At 34.9% G+C, this 20693-nt stretch overlaps 2 protein-coding genes across 2 annotated transcripts in view; both read right to left on the bottom strand.

The window, feature by feature from the left end:
* Window positions 1–1272: 1272 nt before the first annotated feature.
* rab35b (RAB35, member RAS oncogene family b) lies at window positions 1273–10230 on the bottom strand. The gene is made up of 6 exons (XM_042761616.1): window positions 9953–10230; window positions 7557–7607; window positions 6136–6259; window positions 3998–4122; window positions 3535–3659; window positions 1273–3156 (listed from the first exon to the last, which is right to left on the bottom strand). Exons 1-6 carry the CDS (start codon window positions 10002–10004, stop codon window positions 3028–3030), a joined length of 606 nt encoding a protein of 201 aa, XP_042617550.1. The 5' UTR covers window positions 10005–10230; the 3' UTR covers window positions 1273–3027.
* A 1728-nt stretch (window positions 10231–11958) lies between these two features.
* The window catches only part of gcn1 (GCN1 activator of EIF2AK4), a 48791-nt gene continuing 40056 nt past the window's right edge, over window positions 11959–20693 (bottom strand). Inside the window, 10 exon segments of the mRNA XM_042761615.1 lie at window positions 11959–12506; window positions 13342–13563; window positions 14602–14712; window positions 15520–15668; window positions 15783–15879; window positions 16749–16863; window positions 18409–18602; window positions 18684–18914; window positions 19702–19815; window positions 20619–20693. Coding sequence (XP_042617549.1) covers window positions 12381–12506; window positions 13342–13563; window positions 14602–14712; window positions 15520–15668; window positions 15783–15879; window positions 16749–16863; window positions 18409–18602; window positions 18684–18914; window positions 19702–19815; window positions 20619–20693 — 1434 coding nt within the window. The 3' untranslated portion in view covers window positions 11959–12380.

The raw sequence follows: 20693 nt of genomic DNA, 5'->3' as shown, positions 1-20693 counted from the left end.
TGCCGATTAAATGATCTGTTATTACTTCGAATAAAACCAGAAAAAGTGTCAAATGGACTTAAAGCGAATTATCACACACAGCTAATATATCTTACACACAAAGACTGCAGACAAAAGTGTATGTATCTGTAAATTTGTAAGTAATACCGTGGTAAACATGTAAATAATGCAGATTTTATACTTTCCATATGGTGTTTGCTATTTATACTCATAGTAAGTTCAATCCAGTGTGTTTTTATAACTATTAAATTCTTATTTTTCCAACAGATTCCTTTAAAATACCAAGTTATATACAAATGCAGACATACACATATGTCTATGTTTAAAAAGCTTCCTATGTCTTGACGTGGAACGCACTGTGATGCATCAGAATAAAAAATACAAATGCAAATGTTTCTCAATCTTCAGTTATTCCAGTAATAAACCTGAAGAACCGTCACAGTCCTGCAATAAACATCGGGAAGAAAGAGCAAAGCTTGTAAACAAATGTGCAACATGATGATGCTTAATAAAGACAAGGACAAACATGCTCGTGTCAAATATTCATTCTTAAAATATTTATTAATGATTTCATTCATAAAGGAGAGGTCCACTATACATTTCTTTTCTCCAGTGTATAATATAACCACAGCTGAAAAAAGTGTTTCAACCAGCACAGTTTGCATGGACATGTGCTAATGTGTCAAACGTGCATGCATATGCACACTTATGATGTCACGTGACTGGGCTGAAATTGGCTCACAGCACAGCCTGGGCTTGTGGTGTGTTTTGGCTTACTGTATTAATACAAATCATGAAAATATTTCTATTGGTGAATCTCAGAAAACCACTCAAAAACAAAATTCAAGTTTGTGTATATATATATATATATATATATATATATATATATATAAAATGAAGCCCGTTTTAGGTCGCTTAATCTTTTTCTTTCATAATGACTTCAATTCATATATTTAAAAAGACTACCTTCATGTATTTACTTATCTGCAAAAAAGCTTTTTTTTTTTTTTTTTTTACATTAATATTAATTAATGCAAAACAAGAACACAAATAAGCCTAAAAATTTGGCTAAAAATTGGTTTCACTTTTATGGGGGAAATAATGTTGTAATGACTAATGCAGATGCATTTCAAAAACCTTTGTAATTCTTTGGAAAAAATGGTACATTTTTACAACAACAATTACTTTTGCATTAACATTTTAATGCAAAAAAAAACAACAAAAAAAAAAAAACATTAAGGTGCCTAAAACTTGCTTCATTTTCTTTTTGAAAAATATCTTTTTCTATTAAGGTGAATTGGGACATGGTCATGTTTTTGTGAGATTCACCTCCATAGAGACGCCAATGGAAGATCACACGGAGTGATGGCAAAGGAGGATCTGCCATAAAGACTGTTCAGTAAAAGTGTCAATAGCGTATTCAAGAAATTTAGGGATGAACCCAAGATTCTGATTCACCCCTTTGGCTTAAACACGTTAACATAACCTCACCCTTCCACATATAAAACATATTACATTTCATATTAGCAATACACCCTTTGCAACTGTGCATAAACACGGTGATTATGTTTTTAAACATTGCTTGTATCAGTGTCTTCTGGGTCCAGATGATTGTGCGTCATTCGTCCTCATATGGCACATCAATGTCACTCTTCCATGAGATGCAGAAGATGAAATCTTGTTCTTAACATCAGCTTCGATTGAAAGCATTCACAAACCCGAAGATGTGACTCCAGAGTCCGCAAAACGGCTAATACGGAGGGGTATGGCAACACTCAAGGAAAGGACTGTTCTGAGATTATGGCAGCATCATCCACTCTCATCCTCTTCATCTTCACGGGAAAAACAAAAGCAGAAAAACACGAGCCCGAAGCGACAGAAGACATCTGTGAATGTCAAAGGAGCTCTGCTGTCCACATCATGAAGACCCGAAGCCTGAACTAATGCGGTGAATCTCATGAGACCGTGTTAATCTAAAGGACAAAAAGAAATGACATTTTCCATGAAGAAATGAAGCCTACTTTAAGACTTGTTTTTTTTTTTTTTTTTTTTTAATTAACTTTATTTTCATGATGATTAATGCTAATGCTCTTTTTAATGCACATTACTGAAACACACCCAGATGTTTTAATTCATAGTAAATTCTTATCGCTATAATAATTTTTAATGAACTATAGCAAAAAGAAAAGAATTATACAAAAATGCCTTTAAACAAGCATCAGTTAAAGGAAGTACAACAAATACTATCATGATGTATAATTACTTTATAATTTATAAACATCAAATTTCTTGCATTGGCAATGAGAATTTCGGATGAAATGTGCTTGATCCTAAACATAGGCTTCATTTTCTTTATGCAAAATATAATACATTTTTAATGTGACCTGGAGATACTTTTTTGCGAGATTCACCCAATGAAACAGGCTTGAGAAAAAAAAACATGAATGATCTCTAATTGATATTATCTAAAAATAAACTAATAAAAACAAAGTTGTTGGCATCATTATGAGTCCATGGTGAGTAAATGTCTGTAATTGTATTCTTTCATTAAAAAAAAAAAAAAAAAAAAAAAAAAAATTTAAAAATGCAAAAAAGGGGAAAAAAGGCCCAAATTGTTCTTGCAGAAAACAAAAAAAAACAATGGCATTCCACAAAAAAATACAGAAAGAGAAGCAAAATACAGAAGAAAATAAAAATTACTCCTGAGATGATGGATAATAGAGATATATAATCACTGTAGAGTATACAGAGAGTAAGCATACAGAAACCTGCACGGTTTGGCGATCACGTCAGCTTGCTGGTCCTTCAATAAAGAAGGAAGATCTTTTATTAAATATCACGAATTCCAAATAAAAATCCTTGACTCTGATAAAATCTGTACATTTTCTTTTAAAAAGTCACTGTGGTTTGTCTCGGTCCAAAAAGGACTGCATTCGTCCGCACTGTGTTTTTGTGAAATCTTAAGTGAGAGGATCACAGTCCATCTGCGTGTGCAGATCGCCGTGCAGAGGAACATCTGTCCATCCACTAGCAGCATTTTTTTTTTCGTTTGCTATTCTTGTTGAGTTTAATCACATCGTTCTGCTGCTGTTGCTGCTGTTTGGCCACAGACTCTTTCTTTGCTCGGAGCACCAGCTCTGTGATGCAGTTAAACATCTACACAAAGACCAGAAACACACGTATATGTTACTGCACCCTCCAAAACTGATTCTAATAAATATTAACACACTTCATACAACATATACAGCTGTAAAATCTGATTAGATGAGCCGCGTTTGAAGTCGCTGTAAAATAGATGACACACACGAGACATACATCAGGAAATTTCAATTTTATTTTGACTACTTTCAACTAGGGATGCGCACAAGTGATTATTCAAGTGCTCGTTCTGTGAAATATGAAATTAAATATTCTTGAGCAGAGCAAAAGTACATTTTAGAGAGTTTTCCAGAGCTGGAGGCTGCACACTAGTGAGTTTTAGGGGTTTCACAGCACAATCCGAATGGTCCTAATACAGAGCCTTGAGGAACTCACCTCCTCCACGTTGATGTTCTCTTTTGCGCTCGTCTCAAACAGGCTGATGCCCATCTGCTCAGCAAACTTCTGTGCGTCATTCGTCTCCACAACCTTAGAGTTTGGATCGTCATTTTTATTGCCCACTGAAGTGAGAAAATGATAGATGTGTAGACAGAAATTAATACAGAAGTCACCATTGGATTGACTTAATTAAAGTCTACTAATTCATGCACTAAAGGGTTAATATCATGGAAATAACATCACAACCATGGGGTCGTTAACATATAACTACCCACAGTGTGAATTACACCACATTTCATATGCAAAGATATTAGCCAATCAAAACCGTGATTAATCAAAACACATTTACAAATAGAACTGGACATAAAAAAAAACAAACTATACATATACAAATAATATAATATTTAATTAAACTAATAAAATAAAATGTAACATGTAGATCATTTACTGGAGAACTCACCTAGTATTCGACAGACGTCATCGCAGTTCTGGTTTATTTCATGCAGCCATCGCTTGACATTGACAAAGGATTCAGCGCTGCTGACGTCATACACTACTATAACCCCATGAGTTCCTCTGTAATACCTGAGCATGGAAATAAAGTTTTGAAGAGTTCAGCTTTAAATAAACAAGAATTTTTCTCTGTAACCAGCAGTGAACAGTGGAACAGCCCTCTGAATAGGGTTGTGCCCATAGATGATAGTATCGTGTATTGACGTGTATTAAGAGATAGTTTCACTGATTATAATGGGAGGTTTTTTTTTTTTTAAGTGCATTAACTTGCGCTAGACTGAAGTCAGTGATGATGTTCTGTGATAATGTAAATGTTCTTTGCTTGCTTTCTGAAACTGCTGTTTGAAAAACTGAGGAAATGTAAGCATTATAATTAGTAACAAAGTTTTTATTAAACTGTGATCATGTTAAAGACAAATTCAGTCATATTAAAAATATTTTATGACACGACATCCATATGCTACTTGACTAAAAAGATATAATGTGTAGTTAACAGATTACACTAACATTAGGCTGCTTGAAAACCAAGTAAATAATTAAATTTGCACGATATCGTGTATCGGTGATCTCACAGGGTGACAATAGGACGTTATGACTATAGAGCATTTTGCTCAACACTACCTCTGACTTAAAAAGCACAGGCTGTCTTCTGTCTCCAAACAAAGACACAAAGACATACACACACACAAAGAGCTCTTTGAGAGGCCTGGAGTGACCAAACCCTTCTATTATTGACCAAACCAGTAACAGTCCTGAACTAATAAAAGAACAAATAAACATATAAACATGCATGAACATAAAAAGTGTCTTTGCATTTTTACAGGCATAAATGTAGTTTGAGGTCTTGAAAACTTTAATGCAAGACATAATGTTGAGGGTTTTGCAGGTTTTATACAGTATATGTAAGACTTTAAGAACAAGTAAAGAAAGGAATTCATTGAATGCAACACAATAGTACGTCAATATGGTTTCTAAATGTAAATGTCTTGTATTATAAATGCTTCCAATAGATCTATTAGTTTTTCCATTTTACAAAAAATAAAAGCCTTGAATAGCTCTCCTCTCAACCACTAGAACACGGAAATATTTTTTTCCTGCATCTTCAGATCACACTGCAAAAATGTGTTATTTTTGCTTTGTTTTCCAGTGCAAATGTCTAAAGATTCTTAAAATCAAGATACATTTACTTGAGAAGCAAAATAACAAATAAAGTCTTGTTTATGAGAAATCTATCAAAAATTAAGTGATTAAAGCAAAAGAAAATTGTCAATGGGCTAAAAAAAATCAACTTAATTCAAACGGGAAAACAAGTTTTTATATTCCATTGGTAGATATTCGTTCTTGTTTGGGCATAAACACATTTAATTTTGTTCAATTTCTCAGAAAACACGACTTCATATCTTCATTTTGCATCATTTAGGTCTTAATCTGTTCAAGGGCAAATTAAGATTTTTATAAACCTTGTTAAGACTCGCAGTAACCTTGATTTTTTTGGTAAAACTTCAACTGAAACTTAAGCTTGCTATTGATTAATGTATTTTATTAAGCAAAGTCTGTATGAAAGCTTCTACACAAATTAAGTTTATTATGTAATGGTTGGTGTGTGCTTCAGGAAATGTAAGATACATCACAACAAACAAATCCTCACGCCACAGGAAGTGTGAACTTAAAGCCCAAGGACAGCTTCAGTCCCAGAGAGCCGATGGTAGATGCTGCGGCTATAAAACCTTACAGCACTAATTAGGAACATCAAACAGATTCCCTGAAGCATTCTAGCGAGCGGCACAGCCACGCTGGCACACAAACACACGCAAAACAAAGACGTCCTGGAACATTATGTTCAATGTCTTAAAATGTTATCACTGAAACTAAGAATGAAAGCACCATTTCTATTCATTTCAAATAGAAATACCATAAAGAATTACTCTTCCTGTACAAAACAAACTTTCTTTCACACATTCCTTGATTTGCAATAAAAAAAAAATTGTATTATGATTTATTATGAAATATGAAAAGCACATGCACGTGCAGATCATGACACGTTCAGCACAGCAGTAGTTTGATCACGTCGTGTGTTAGACTCACGTAGACGTGATGGTTCTGAATCGCTCTTGTCCTGCTGTGTCCCATATCTGCAGTTTCACCTTCTCTCCATTAATCTCCACTGTTCGGATCTTGAAGTCGACTCCTATAGTGGTGATGTAACTACCTACAACACAAAACAAAGAGCATTGAATGTGCAATCACAATAGATTAGGTTGGGCTTTTTCAAGCCCTTTATTTTCATAATACGTTCTACACACATTGTCCTGAAAAATATTTTAGGAACACCACACTTTTGTCCTACATTCAGCTTATGCATCACATGACCTATTAGACATGATAATGAGACAATGATTTCAGTTTGAGCAAAAATACTGTAGAATTTGTAACGTGAAATATTATTACAATTTCAAATAAGTGTTTTCTATTTGAATATCTGTTAAAATGTTATTTCTGTGATGCGCAGCTGTATTTTCAGCATCATTACTGCAGTCTTCAGTGTCACATGATCTTCAGAAATCATGAAAATATACTGATTTGCTGCTCAAGAAACATTTCTGACTATTATCAATGTTGAAAACAGTTGTGCTGCTGAATATGTTTGTGGAAACTGTCATGCATTTTATTTTTCAGGACTCACAGATGAATAGAAAGAACAACATTTATTTAAAAATAGAAATCTTTTGTAACATTAAATGTCTTTAATGTCACTTTTGTTCAATTTAATAAATCCTTGCTGAAAAGTATACTTTTTTTATTTTGAATGGTAGTGTATCAATCATAAAACTGTTTATATATATATATATATATATATATATAAAATAATAGGGATGTAACAATTCACTCAACTCATGAAGAGATTTGATTCATGATACTGATTGCACGATATGATTTTAATCAAATTATAAATGAAAAGATGTCATTTTATTATTGCTTGGACAAAATGCTAAACAATTCTATGTGAAATTAAAATTTTAAAACAAACCCCAAATAAATAAATAAATAAACTAAGGCTTTACCTGTGCTCATTCCATTCAGTTAGAGGCAACCACTGCATTTTAATCACGATCCAAACAGAGATGCTGTATACATGCAGCATGAGCAGTTTTTAATCTAAATTAGACTGAATAATTTCAAAATTTGAAGCAAAAACAGAACAGTCTGACTTCAATTTTGTGAAATTATGCTACATAAAACATCTGAACGAGACAAAAACAGCAGACGGGCTGAATGAAAACAAATTCACTCTCTGACAGCAGGTGGCGCTCATGGAACAGCAGCGATACAGCGTTTCCTTGGTTACCGCTGTAAACAAAGCAGCGCTGCACTACTTTAATATGCATTATACAGAGTCAAGATGAAAAGAAAATATCATCTAAACTTTTCTAAAGACAGTCAGTTCCCCTCAGAGATACATTCATGTAAAATCCTTCCCTGAGGCTGGACATGTTCATGCATCTTACCTGAAAAAGTGTTGTCTGCGAAGCGCAGGAGAAGACTGCTCTTTCCAACACCTGGAACGACAAACAGCAATAAAAAAAACCAAAGAATGAGGAAAAACCACACAACATATGATGCAGCAGATTTCAGCTGAACGTGATAAATACAGCCTCCAGCAAACCCAGACGAAACCTCTGGACTAACGCCTGCTCACCATTAACGTTCACCGCGTGGTTTCTCACACAGCTTTTAGATTTACTGCTGAGACACAAAACCTAAAATCCTTCTAAATAAGGAGCCTTTCCTTATACGATGTCAGATGCTGCAGATTACTCCAAGGAAGAGGCTGTCTGCCAGTGACTTCAGCTCTCACGCGTTTGCAGGTAATTCAAAACAGCACGTCAGCCAATCAGATTGGAGCAGGCGGTCTCAGTGAGATTCTTCTGAGGAATATGAATCTGTCAGTTCATGAATGTCTGTAGGCGTACCGTCTGAGACTGCGACCGCTGACTCTCAGAAAGGAAGATCAGCCAAGCAAACATCCTCTCCTGACAAATGACACCACAAACACACAAGGACTATAGAAACGCATCAAATCACTTGATTCCTGCAGAATATAACCTGCTTACTGGAGAACATGGATCATATCATTAATTCTATTACAGGACTTGATTCTGAAGACAGACATTCATATCAATCAGTCTCAAGTCTCTCAAATCCAGAATCCAGAAAACAGATCGAATGCTCAGCTTATGACTGAAATCTATATTGCATCCCAGACAACCAGCGTCAAAGGAGAGCCTGTCCCTGCATGCGGGACAAAGCATCCAGCAGATTCTCTTTCATCACAGAGCCCAGATCTGCACAGTATCATTAGGTCACTTCATCAGAGTTCAGAATTCAACCAGAGCCCAAATAAAAGCCCTCAGAGAACAGAAAACTGAAACACTGAGGACTGTGTGTCCAGCGGACGGGTCAGTGCCAGCTTGCCATCACCCGTGTCATGTATGGACAATGATTCTAAAGATGTATCTTTTTTTATATATATTTTATATTTATGCATTTAGCAGAGGCTTTTATCCAAAGCGACTTACAATGCATCCATGCAAAAACAAACCTACAAACTAACAGCTGTTATGCAATGCTTAAATATTTAATTTATAAATATTTAAATGAACTGTTATAATAAATATATATATATATATATATTCATACACACTATATATATAATATAAATAATATATGTTTTAGCGGTATTTGGGTAATATATTCATACACACACACTTACAGTAAACAAAAACAATAGAAAAGTACATATAAATCTCATACAGGGCTTAAATTTATTAGACTGTTTTAGCGGTATTTGGGTATCTGAATAAAAAATAACATGCTTTACTATACATGTATATATGTGTATATGTATATATTTATACATATGACTCTATATATGAAGTGAAGATATCTAAATGGATTATTTTAGTATTCTTTGATTCCAACTACAAACCAGAAGTTCAGAATTCAACCCAGTGACCTTTTAATAATAAAGTTCATTCAAACTGTTTTATTGAGCTCATTTGAGTTAAGGTGCAAAAACTCCAACCACAAGCACCGCAAGCTGTGATGTGTCGCGTGGTTGTTAACCATCCCGTGAAAACAGGACACACTCACACTCGCTGCTGTGCAAACGCTAGGTCTCCTTGAACACACAAGGCTCAACTTTAACCATCTGACAATAAAACAGCACAAACAAAGTGTTTTCAGCGTCAAAATCAGCACTTACAAGCACCTGAAATATCCAGATTTCAGTTTCTGATCATTTCATTTACAGGTACAGAATTCATCAGACCTGTAAGTGACACTTAATGTGTCTGAATGTCATTTATTAGATCTGTATCTTGTGCATCTCAGATACTGCATGATCATTTCTTATCTCCAGCTTCGGTTTTGTTTATTTTTGTATAGAGATGCATTAATCAGCTCTTCTCAGGTGTCGAGAATCACATGCACTACTATCAGCATTTTCCATTAAGTGTCTCAATACCATCTTCATTTTCAACAAAGATCATTTTTTTAACCAAGTATATCAAATGTTTTGACTGTAAAGTGTTTATATTTTCAACAAAACACACTTGCTTTTACATTCTGTTTCATAATGCAATGACATTCAGACATATAAAGAGTTGGAGTCACTCAAATCGATACACTTCTGCTCTAGTCCTGAATAAATGATTGATAAGCAGCAGATGAGTCTGTGGATCTCCGGCCTGTGCGCAGCGGCACAGCGAAAGAAACACGCGTTAAATCAGCCCTGCGTTCTTTTATGGCCTCTCAGAGCTCACAGCGTTAATACGAGACACCCAGAGCCCCGCAGAGCCTCGCCCCGGCCCGCTTCCCGTCACGCATCCGCGGCGTCTCTTACCGCTGTCACCGATGATCAGCAGTTTGAAGAGGTGATCGTAGTCGCGGGCCATGCCGGCGGTGGGAGGCTCAAACCCCGCGGCTTCGCTGCAGCTTCACGCCTCTCTCCAGCCGAACGCTTGGCTGGAACCCGTCTGACGTGCCGCCCGGATGAGAGCGGACAATTTCAGCCCGGTAGATGCCGAAAGCAGCGGGTTTGTCGTCGGGGTTTGTCAGCAGTCAGTCGCTCATTACCGGAAACGGCGCTTCCTCCTGCCGCACCAGCGCGGCTGGGGACCAATCAGAGCGCGTCGACATATGACGTAACAGCCGTCAACAAGTCCGCGTTTGCTGTATATGGGTCAATGGCGGCACATAAATTTTTTTTTTATTATTATTATTATTTTTTTAAAGCATAAAGTAGGTCAATGACAAATAGGATATCGAAAATTATTATTTTTTTAATTAATAAAAGTGCAACGTAGTTTTTCCCTTGAAAAACTTTTTTACCATTTTATGCAGCAACAACAAATAACACTACTTACTAATAATAATATTCATACTTTACACCTTCAGTGAGTGTCCTCTAATATAACAGCACACAACCTAATCTTTATTTTCAAACTTTTTTCGCTTTTCTTTTCAAATCTAAAAGATATAACTTTATTTTTATATAGCACCTTTAAAGCAGCTATGCATTTTACATAAAAACAAACGCATAAAAATTACAACATACAGAACAAATTAAAAGAACAGATTAAGACAAAATTTAGAATAATCAATTAACCTAAAAAAGTAAAAATGTGTAAGAAGCGATGCATTCCATTTTGTTCCAGTTTAATTTTTGAATATTAATATTTTTTTAGATTACTCAATTTGTTGCATCTTTATTTGCCATTTACACTAATATAAATGAAATCTATGTACATTTTTTTTTGCGTCAGTGCAACAAAATGTTATTTTTTTTTTATACCACAGAATATTCTTTGAATCAAAAAACAACAAATTTGCCATATAAACCGCTTTAAAGGCAAAAACAATAAATTTTGTAAAAAATAAAATATATTTATAATTCATGATGGAAACGTGTTGAATGCTTTACAATTGGGTGTGTTGCACTTACAAAACATTATTTTTTGGTCATGATTTTGTCTAATACAGTATTATTATTATTATTTTGGAAATACAGTGTAAATATCATGATATTTTAACATAGTAATCATTAGTGCCATGTACTACTGGCAGTATTAGCATCTGATACTGCTCCATGGTACCACCGTTGTGCTTTTTAAAGCAATGTCTGATTTTTCTTCCTTATGCCAGCAAAGAAATGTATTCATGACAGTTTTTCAGTGAGAGCCAGAAAACTCTGTGCAACTTTCTTAAGCCGTCTGAACTTTGAGAATCTGCCAGAAAACTAGAAGTTACATTTAATTCATGAACATCAAGATGCTTTCTAGCATCCTTATTTGTCACTGACTCTTACATAAATGCAATCTATCTATATTATATTTCTAACTGTTACAGCAAATGTTGATTCTTTTTACCACCCAATAAACCTAGAAGTCTGAATCTGTCCTTAAAGGGATAGTTCACCTTCAGTTGCTGGTCTCCAGTGATTTGCATAGTTTTTCCCCATACTATAGAAGTCAATGGGGACCAAATAGGGCCCCCGAAACACCAGGAGGCCCCCTTGCTCTCAAAAATAATTTAATTTTAGTTTCATTTTTGAATTTTGCCCTTTCAACATAAAAATCAGTCAAATCATGTAACGTGAATGTCATAAAATCTCTTCCTTGAGACAAAAAAAAAAAAAAAAAAACCCGCCATGAAGGAGACACTGTTTCTCAAGCGCTTTCCGTGAGCGCGATTCAAGACGGAGTGAAGACAGAAAAAGGCATTTCATTCATTCTTAACACCCCCCCCACCCCAAAACTAAATATTAAAACATTAAAAACACAAACAAATGTTATTTCTTTAAGTCAAACCGTTTATTAAATCAAATTTTCTTTTTTTTTTTTTCTTTTCATACAACCATTATTAGTGGCCAAAATCAGCATCACATCCTTTGGGTTGTTAATGGCTCACATGTCTCTCACACACACGGAGAAATCAATCACGACAGCAAAAAACTGCTCACCATCCAAACGAAATATAAAAGGCCAGCAGAACATCAGTGTTTGAAGAGAATTGGCACAAATTAATAATACTTCATCTTTCAGAAGAAAACCAAACGAAAAATATACGTTTACAAATTTAACACCCAATTAAAGGAAAATGTAGATTTTAGATGATGATTTCAGGGGCTCAGCACAATAAATACTTTCCCAGGTTTTCCTTGTGATGTACATGACACGAGTCAAAGCTAGCGTGAGGAGAGTGTGTGTGTGTGTGTGTGTGTGACTGATGCAGGGCTACAGGACTGGATTCAGAGCAGCGGAGGCTGTCCATCATGTCAGGATGGTGTCATCGATCTCTTCGTTGGAGTCGGGAAGGCTGGAGATCTTCTTCAAGGATCTGCGGTAACATTCTGACAGCAGCTCGTTACTGGCCGAGTCCAGGATCGCACTGATGCTCTGAAACGTATTTACACATGCAAACGTTATTCGAATCGCAGAGGCGACGATGTTTTTTTGATCAATGATCTGTGTTTACTGTATGAAAGAAAAAAGCTGTGAACATTGTGCCTAACATTCCAAACTGAAAACAAAAAAAACGTTTTCATTTAGAAACTGCTAGTAAACTTCACCGTAATTATACAGAAATGGCATGTAACGTTGAGATACAGAGATTTTCCGCTTTATATGCTGGATGGAAACAGCAAGATGTGTGTTTAAATCCTAAAATGTGCATAAAAAACTTTTATATTAACACATTTTAGATCATATGAGAAAATGTGCATATTCATAAACAAAATTTGAAAATTTCACACAAAAAACTACAACACTGAATAAATCCCTCAATACGCAACCATAAACTAAAAACCACAAACAGCCACAGAAATGTCAGATTTTGTGAAAAAAGCTCATTTATAAACTGGTTTATGTAAAGTTCTGTGACATTAAATGGAGTATTTGAACATTTTTACACTCCTTTGCAGATTGTAAGCTAAACAATAAATTTTTTAAATACACTCTTTTTTCATTTACAACCAAAGCTTTTGACATCTGACTGCTTCTGTTATTTTGATAAGTGCATTATTTAAAACTGATACATATATATATCATTTGAAAAAGCATCCTTGTATGGTGAAAAACTGTTTATTTATATTTTTGAACTTTGCATTATCAAATGAGGTACTACTATTAGGCTTTTATTTTTTATTTTCAAGATGCAGGGCTGTGCTAATTTTTTGTTTTATTTAAAGCTTTGAGAAATCCTGGAAGAAATCAGCAGCATGCTGGGACTGACCTGCATGCCGTCGTCTCCCCGGCGCAGCCGCAGCAGGCTGACGAGGGTGTGTTCGCTCTGCGCTCGGACGCTGGTGTTCTTGTCCTTGGTGTTGTCCAGCAGGGCTTTGATGAGCGGTTTGACCAGACTGGGCTCCAGCGCGGGAGTCTCCGCCTCCTTACACACCCACCAGAGCACGCGCTCCGTCACCAGACGAATGTCACTCGACTGGTTCTGCAGACTCTGTGGGAGGAGCCACAGCAGACGGGGAACTCAACATCTCTGATGCGTGTCAGTCCAACTAATGTGTTTGAGTTTGCTCACAATGGCATACAAAAAACATCTTATGGAATACGTATGGAATATAACCAGCGCAATAAATCAGTATCGAAAAACATTCATTTCATGATATTGAAGTTTTTGTTTTTATTTTTATTTTAACATTTAAAAAAAAAGTAACTTTGTAGAAATTATGCCAGAAATACATTACCACAATCTAGCAAAATTACTTCTCAAAGTAATAATAATAATAAAACATGACACCGATTTACTATTATTATTATTATTATTATAAGGGATTTCTTATAACGAAGATATATTTAAATACATTTTATTAACACACACTATACAACTCAAGAAAAATAATTTGCAGATTTATATTTTTATTTGATTACATTTTAAAACACTGATTATATTGTGATCAATAGTTTTTTAAATTCATTTTTATTAGAAACCTTTATAATTATAAACTTGCAATAAAACACAGAATTAGGGAACTAATGAATTTCACAAGTCCATAAATTTAGTTTACTTATAAACAAAGTTATGGTTATGTTCATTTTTGAGTCCTAACGGATACGTCAAATGCATTTCCTGGTATAAAATTAATATTTCGGTATCAACATGGAAATATATGAAACAAAATAATATTCTTGTCCATATCATCCAGCCAAAACTGTATCCCATGATGCAAAGTGCTCGAATGAACCAGAAACAATATTGTGATAAACTAATTAACTAACAATGAAAAATACTTCTGAAGCATTTATTACGTTAATTTCAACATTTACTATTACGCATGGGACCCTAGTTAAAACTACTAACAATAACCAGCTATATTTTTATTAACTAATGCAAACAAAAATTAATAAATACTGTAACGAAAGTGCTGCTCATGGTTTGTTACCAAGCATATTAAGTATGCAGTGCGGCTTCTACAGTAATCTGTACACTACTGTATGGCAGGCGGTTCGTCTCAGTGTATGCTGGAGTCAGTCTCACCCTAACGAACTGTGTGATGATGCGGGGCGAGATGCTCTCCGGTCCTCCGGAGCGGAGCTGGTGTCTCATCAGGTAACCCATGGCTCTGATGCCGCTGCAGGCGATGGGGATCTGCAGAACACACACACACACACACACACACACACACACACACACACACACACACACACACACACACAGATGAGAATCAAATGTTTGCATCACAGTGCACAAAAATGGCAAGATCTTATTGAATCCTATTGGCTGATGTTAAACCACATCCAGACGTCTCAAGTTTAAACAAATAATTTTCCAGACTATACTTAACATAAGATAAATGATTTTATTTATGCATTTATTGATTTGATTTAACACTATATCAGCAGCAATGGCTATATTCATGGCAAAATCAACAGTATTATGATTACAATATCATTTCAATACACTGTTTACAATAATTTAACAATTTCTTCAGTCATGTTAAACGATTATTAAAATGTTGATTGCCTGCTCTAAATGTCATGAAAAAACACTGCTTCTATGATAAATTAATATTTTTTAAATTTTTATTTAAATTTAATAATTATTATTATTTTAGAAATTCTTAATTTAATATTTTATAAATCAGAATATTTTTCCATACTAGTGTTTTCTCTTTTCCTGTACTTACTCGGGTCTGAAAAGTACTCAAATCAAATTCTGTATGTCATTCTGTGTAAGAAACCCTGGGCTTTATTCAGTATGCAAAGCTGCTTCGATGAGCTTTTATGAGGATAGAACCAGTCAGTGGATTTAGGAAAGTCTGAGAGGTTGAATATTTGAATATTCATGAGTTCTGAGATTTATTTGGCCCTGAACAAACTGTAAAAGGCTTTTTTTTTGGCCCCAGTGGGTTCCAACATGAGCCAGTCTTTCTGCTGATTCACTGCGGTGTCTTACTCTGTCTGCGGTGGCACTAGATAAGACAGCCTCCAGCACAGACGAGCTGTACTCCTCTGAACACAGCTGATCAGGAGCGGACTTCACTGCGATAGCCAGAGCCAAACTACGGCCGTGACGCACCATCCAGTCCACGCCTGACGCATCCGCTGCAGACAAACAGATAACATGAGAGAGTCGTCATATGTTCTGGATTCAGTTCTAGATTGAAGAGCTTATCTCGATGCATCTCGTCCAAAACCACTGGCAGTGTATGATCTCACCGAGGACATGCTGCTGTAACACACTCCTGAGCTCCTCTTCTGACAGGAAGGCACACAGCTCGCCAACGCAGCCGGCTGAGGCCATTCTTGTGGCATCCTACACACGCACACACACACACACACGCACACACGCACACACAGAGGTAAGGCAACAACGACATGCTCACACAACCACATCCTGTGCTAGTTACTCTTTTAAAGACAAAGAACACATGCATTCATATTCGCAAATGTCTTTAAGCAAAGAAATAATAATAGGAATATTTTACATAAACGTCAATAAATTTAAATATACACACACACACACACACACACACACACACACATGTATATATAGCATTGTCTAAGACTATAATAACAATATTTTCAGATAATAATATATTGTCAATATAAAATGTTAATATATTTAAATACGTATTAATATTTAATACATATATATATATACAAATATATTATATTTATTATTATAATATATTATTATATTTTAATTTGCTTTAAATATTTGTTTTATTTAATGTTTCGACTAAAATAAAAAATGCACTACTATCAGTATTATTGTAGTATCAAGATACTACTAGTGTTTTTATTTTTATATTTTTCTGTTTTAAATGTTTTTTTTGTTTTTTTTTTATAAATGTTGTAGTAATTTTGTAGTATTTTTGTCATTTTTATTAGTTTTAGGTTTTGTTTAAAAAAATGTCTATGTAGTTTTGATTAAATTTATTTAAATTTTAGTTATTTTAGTATTTTAAGTTAAACTATATGAAGAACAGAAATGTTGCCTGGGCAACTAGCTTTAAAAAAAAAAAGTTTAAGTTTTTTTTTTAATTTATATTATTTTAGTTTAATTCATTTAAAGTGTATTTTTTTAATTTCAATTAACAGAGCATTTTTTTCCTCCTCTCCTTTTTTAAATTATGAATTAAATTTTTGTTACTCTATGATAACCCTGACTAGCAGCTGTACCTCATCATGTCCCAGCATGCCTAGCAGTGTGGTGGTGATGTTCTTCCTGATGGTGGGGTCGACCTTTGCCCCTGCACCCTGGATGACGAAGCGCAGGGCCTGCAACATCGTCTCCCTGCAGAAGGAAAACAATAACACAATAAATCAAAATATTAAATACATTTGTATTCAATAAATATTTTTAATCTAAACCAATATTTCATGTCCAACTATTTATTGGCTACGTTTGGAATCAGTTTTTGTTTTTAAAGAAAATGAACACTTTTATTCAGCAAGGTTTGATTAAATTGATAAAAATTGACAGTACAAAAATAAATGCTGTTCTTTTGAAATTTCTATTTAAAGAATCCTGAAAAAAAAAAAAAATGTATCAAGGTTTTCACAAAATATTAAGGGTGTCATATGATGCACTTTAAATTTTTTCTCTCTCTTTGGAGTGGACAAGCTCTTGGTGAATAAAGAAGATCTGTAAAGTTGCAAAGACTGAAGTCTCAAATCCAAAGAGATATTCTTTATAAAAGTTAAGGGTCAAACACACCCTCCTAAAACTGTTGCCGCCAGCGCCATGTTGTGGAGACACTGTTTCTCGTTGTGAAAGCGAAACTACTTTGGTCTTCCAAAAGAGGACACAACTAGAAATCAGTGGTTCAAAACTGTTCCGGGAACAGTTCAACCCAAATATTCAGATGAGTAGCCTACAATGCTGGTGTCTGTTTTTATAAAGTTGGGCAATTCCAATTTTGCAAGGACAGTCTGGCGCTTCTGACTCTCAGCCTGTAAGTACGTTTTTCATATTTAAAGAATTTGCCAATGATGATTCAAACGTGAGTTTTGAGCAGTAGAGTAGGCTGGTTGTTTGTTGTTTCTCCGATCACAAATGCAGACATGGTTTTATGCTCACAAAAAAACATAATAAGCGCAACACATAAAAACACACTACAAGTCATTATAATCAGTAATTATGTCCCAGTTGGATGCAACAAATGCCTCGTTTGTAATGGGTTTTATTGGTTTTGTCTGGTCGTGCCAGGAGACGGCACCACAGTATGGTAAGAGGCGTAACATTTCCGTCACACGCTTGAGGCATTCGGCCAATCACAACGCACTGGATAGTGGGCCAATCAGCGCATAGCCCGCTTTTTCAGAACGATGAGCTTTGAGGAGCAACAAAAATGTACATAATATGGAAAATAATATGTTTTTTGAACCTTAAACCACATAAACACATTGCATTACACCAAATACACAACAACGTTCTTTTTAGCAACATCATATGACCCCTTTAAGCAGAACAACCGTGTTTAACATTGGCGACAATTGAATTATTATTTCATTGATAATAATCAGAAATGTTTCTTGAGCAGCAAATCAGCATATTAGAATGATTTCTGAAGATCATGTGACACTGAAGACTGGAGTAATGATGCTGAAAATACAGCTTTGCATCACAGGAATAAATTACATTTTAAAATATATTGAAAAATAAAACGATTCTTTTAAAGTGTAATAATATTTCACAATATTACTGATTTTACTGTATTTTTGATGAAGTAAATTCATCCCTGGTAAGCAGAAAAGACTTAATTCCAGTTCAGAAGTGTATTTGCAAACTTAATGCCGTAACTGTTGCAGAAATGTGCATGTGTTGTTGTTTTTTTACCTGACTCCAGAGTCCTCTGCGTTGCGTATGGCCGACAGCTGTTCAGTGAACAGTGGATCTACTTTAGTGTGTATGGAGACCAGCTGACCCAGAGACTCTGCCGCCCGCAGCCTCACGGCCCGGCTGGAGTCCTGGAGGGCCTTCAGGAAGGTGGTCTGGAGCTGCGGCAGGAAGGGTTTCAGAGCGATGCCCACCTGCACACGAGAGAGAGGAGTTACGAGCGTGAGTTATGAGCGGTCCTTCATCAGCATCAGGACTACGGAATGGACACTGACTTTGGCCAGCAGCAGAGTGAGCGTATCCAGCAGAGCCGTCTTCACAGTCCAAGCGAATCGGTCTCCTAGGATACGGATGAGCGGTCCGGTGATGTTGACCACAGAGGGCCGGAGCGCCTCCGCTGATGTCAGTTTAATGACTCCGCCCAGCGCACGAGCCGCCTCCTCCTTCTGCTCCGGACTTCCTGTCAGCACGCCCTCTCTCAGCACGGGGAGAATACACGTCACTCCCTGAGGAAACATACACAGCATGTCATATCAGGGCTATTACAGAATTTATTACTATTTTGAATTAGCTTATTTTTATATTTTGAGTTTTCATGTTAATTTATTTTTTATTTTTGTAATTTTAGCACTTTCAGTTAGCTGACAAGGCAAAATTTCTAAAAAAAAACTGTACTCATCGAATATTTTTAAAACTTTAAATTGGTTTTTATTTTTATATTTCTATTTAGCTTTAATTAAGTTTATTTCGGTTTTAATTTTTTGTGATTTTAGTACTTCAAATTAAATTTAAGTTAGTTACCAACTTCGCCAGTTTTTAAAATCTAATACTTATATATGCTTTTGTCATTTTTTTTCTTTTTTATAATTCTATTCAGCTTTAATTTTAGTTAACAATACTTTCACATTCATAAATGCTGCATTCAGAATGGAATCTACTTACCATTTTATTTCCAATTTAGTTTCTTTTCAGTTAGTTGCCAAAGCAAAATTTTCTATTAAGTTGAAGTCTTTTTTAAATCTAATATTTCTATTTTATTTAAATTACAGAAAATTCTTTTTAAAAGTTTGTTTAAAATAACCACACACTTTCATATTCAAAAATCCCATATTCATAAAGCAACAATTCATAATTATTAAAAACCTTATTATTATTATTATTCTTTTTTAAATAATTCTGTTTAGCTTTATATTAATTTCCTTTTTAGTTTTAGTAATTTTAGCACTTCAACTAAAACTTATTTGCATTTCAGTTAGCTGCCAAGGCAAGTGTGTCTCTGTAAGTGATTCTCACCTTCTTGGGCAGACAGAAGCCAGGTAAGTGTTGACCTTTGACCTCAGCAGCTGCAGAGCGGATGTCCCTGTGCAGGTCATCAATAAGGGACAGCTGACTGCCAGCATCCAGTTTCTGCACAAGCACGCACAAACACAGTGAAACTAGCATAAATCAAGTAATAAATATAGTAGAAAGAAGTCTCTTCTGCTCATCAAGGCTGCATTTATTTGATCAAAAATACAGTAAAAATTCTGAAATTATTTTACCATTTAAAATGACTGGTTTTTTATTTAAATATATTGTAGAATACAATTTATTTCTGTGATCAAAGCTGAATTTTCAGCCTCATTGCTCCAGTCTTCAGTGTCACATGATCTTCAGAAATCATTCTAATATGCTGATTTGCAGCTCAAGAAACATTTCTGATCATTATCAATGTTAAAAACCGAATATTTATTGATACATTTTACTTTTCAAGATTCTTTGAGAATATCAAGTTAAAAAGAACAGCATTTCTTTCAAATAGAAATATTTTGTAACATTATAAATGCCTTTACTTATTCCTTGCTGAATAAGTATTAATTCTTAAAAAAAAAAAAAAATAACTGACTTTAATCTTTTGAACAGTATTGTATATGCAACAATGTAAAATACTTAAATACATATACTTAATTTTCATTTTTTTTTTTTTTTTTTTTAAGAGAAACACAGGGTTTTTGTCAATTATAAAACATCTCCAACTTAACACTCATACTAACAGGTCAAGGATCACAAAACTAGTCTATCAATGTATAAACAACAGAAACTCAACAATCAAAAACAACAAGTAAACAATAACAGAATTGATCACATCAGATCAATGATAACAGCAGGTATAAACAACAGAGGCTTTGAGAAGATTTGCTGAAGCACACGGTTAACAGCACATCACTCACCACCTTTATGAAGTAGATGATGTCCCACCACCTCCTGATCACCACATCATTGTTGTCGTCCATCATCAGCATGAA

The sequence above is a fragment of the Cyprinus carpio genome, chromosome A8, assembly GCF_018340385.1.
Source record: "Cyprinus carpio isolate SPL01 chromosome A8, ASM1834038v1, whole genome shotgun sequence".
NCBI lineage: Eukaryota > Metazoa > Chordata > Actinopteri > Cypriniformes > Cyprinidae > Cyprinus > Cyprinus carpio.
Note: the sequence above shows the minus strand (reverse complement) of the source record. Positions and strands in the feature narration are given on the sequence as shown.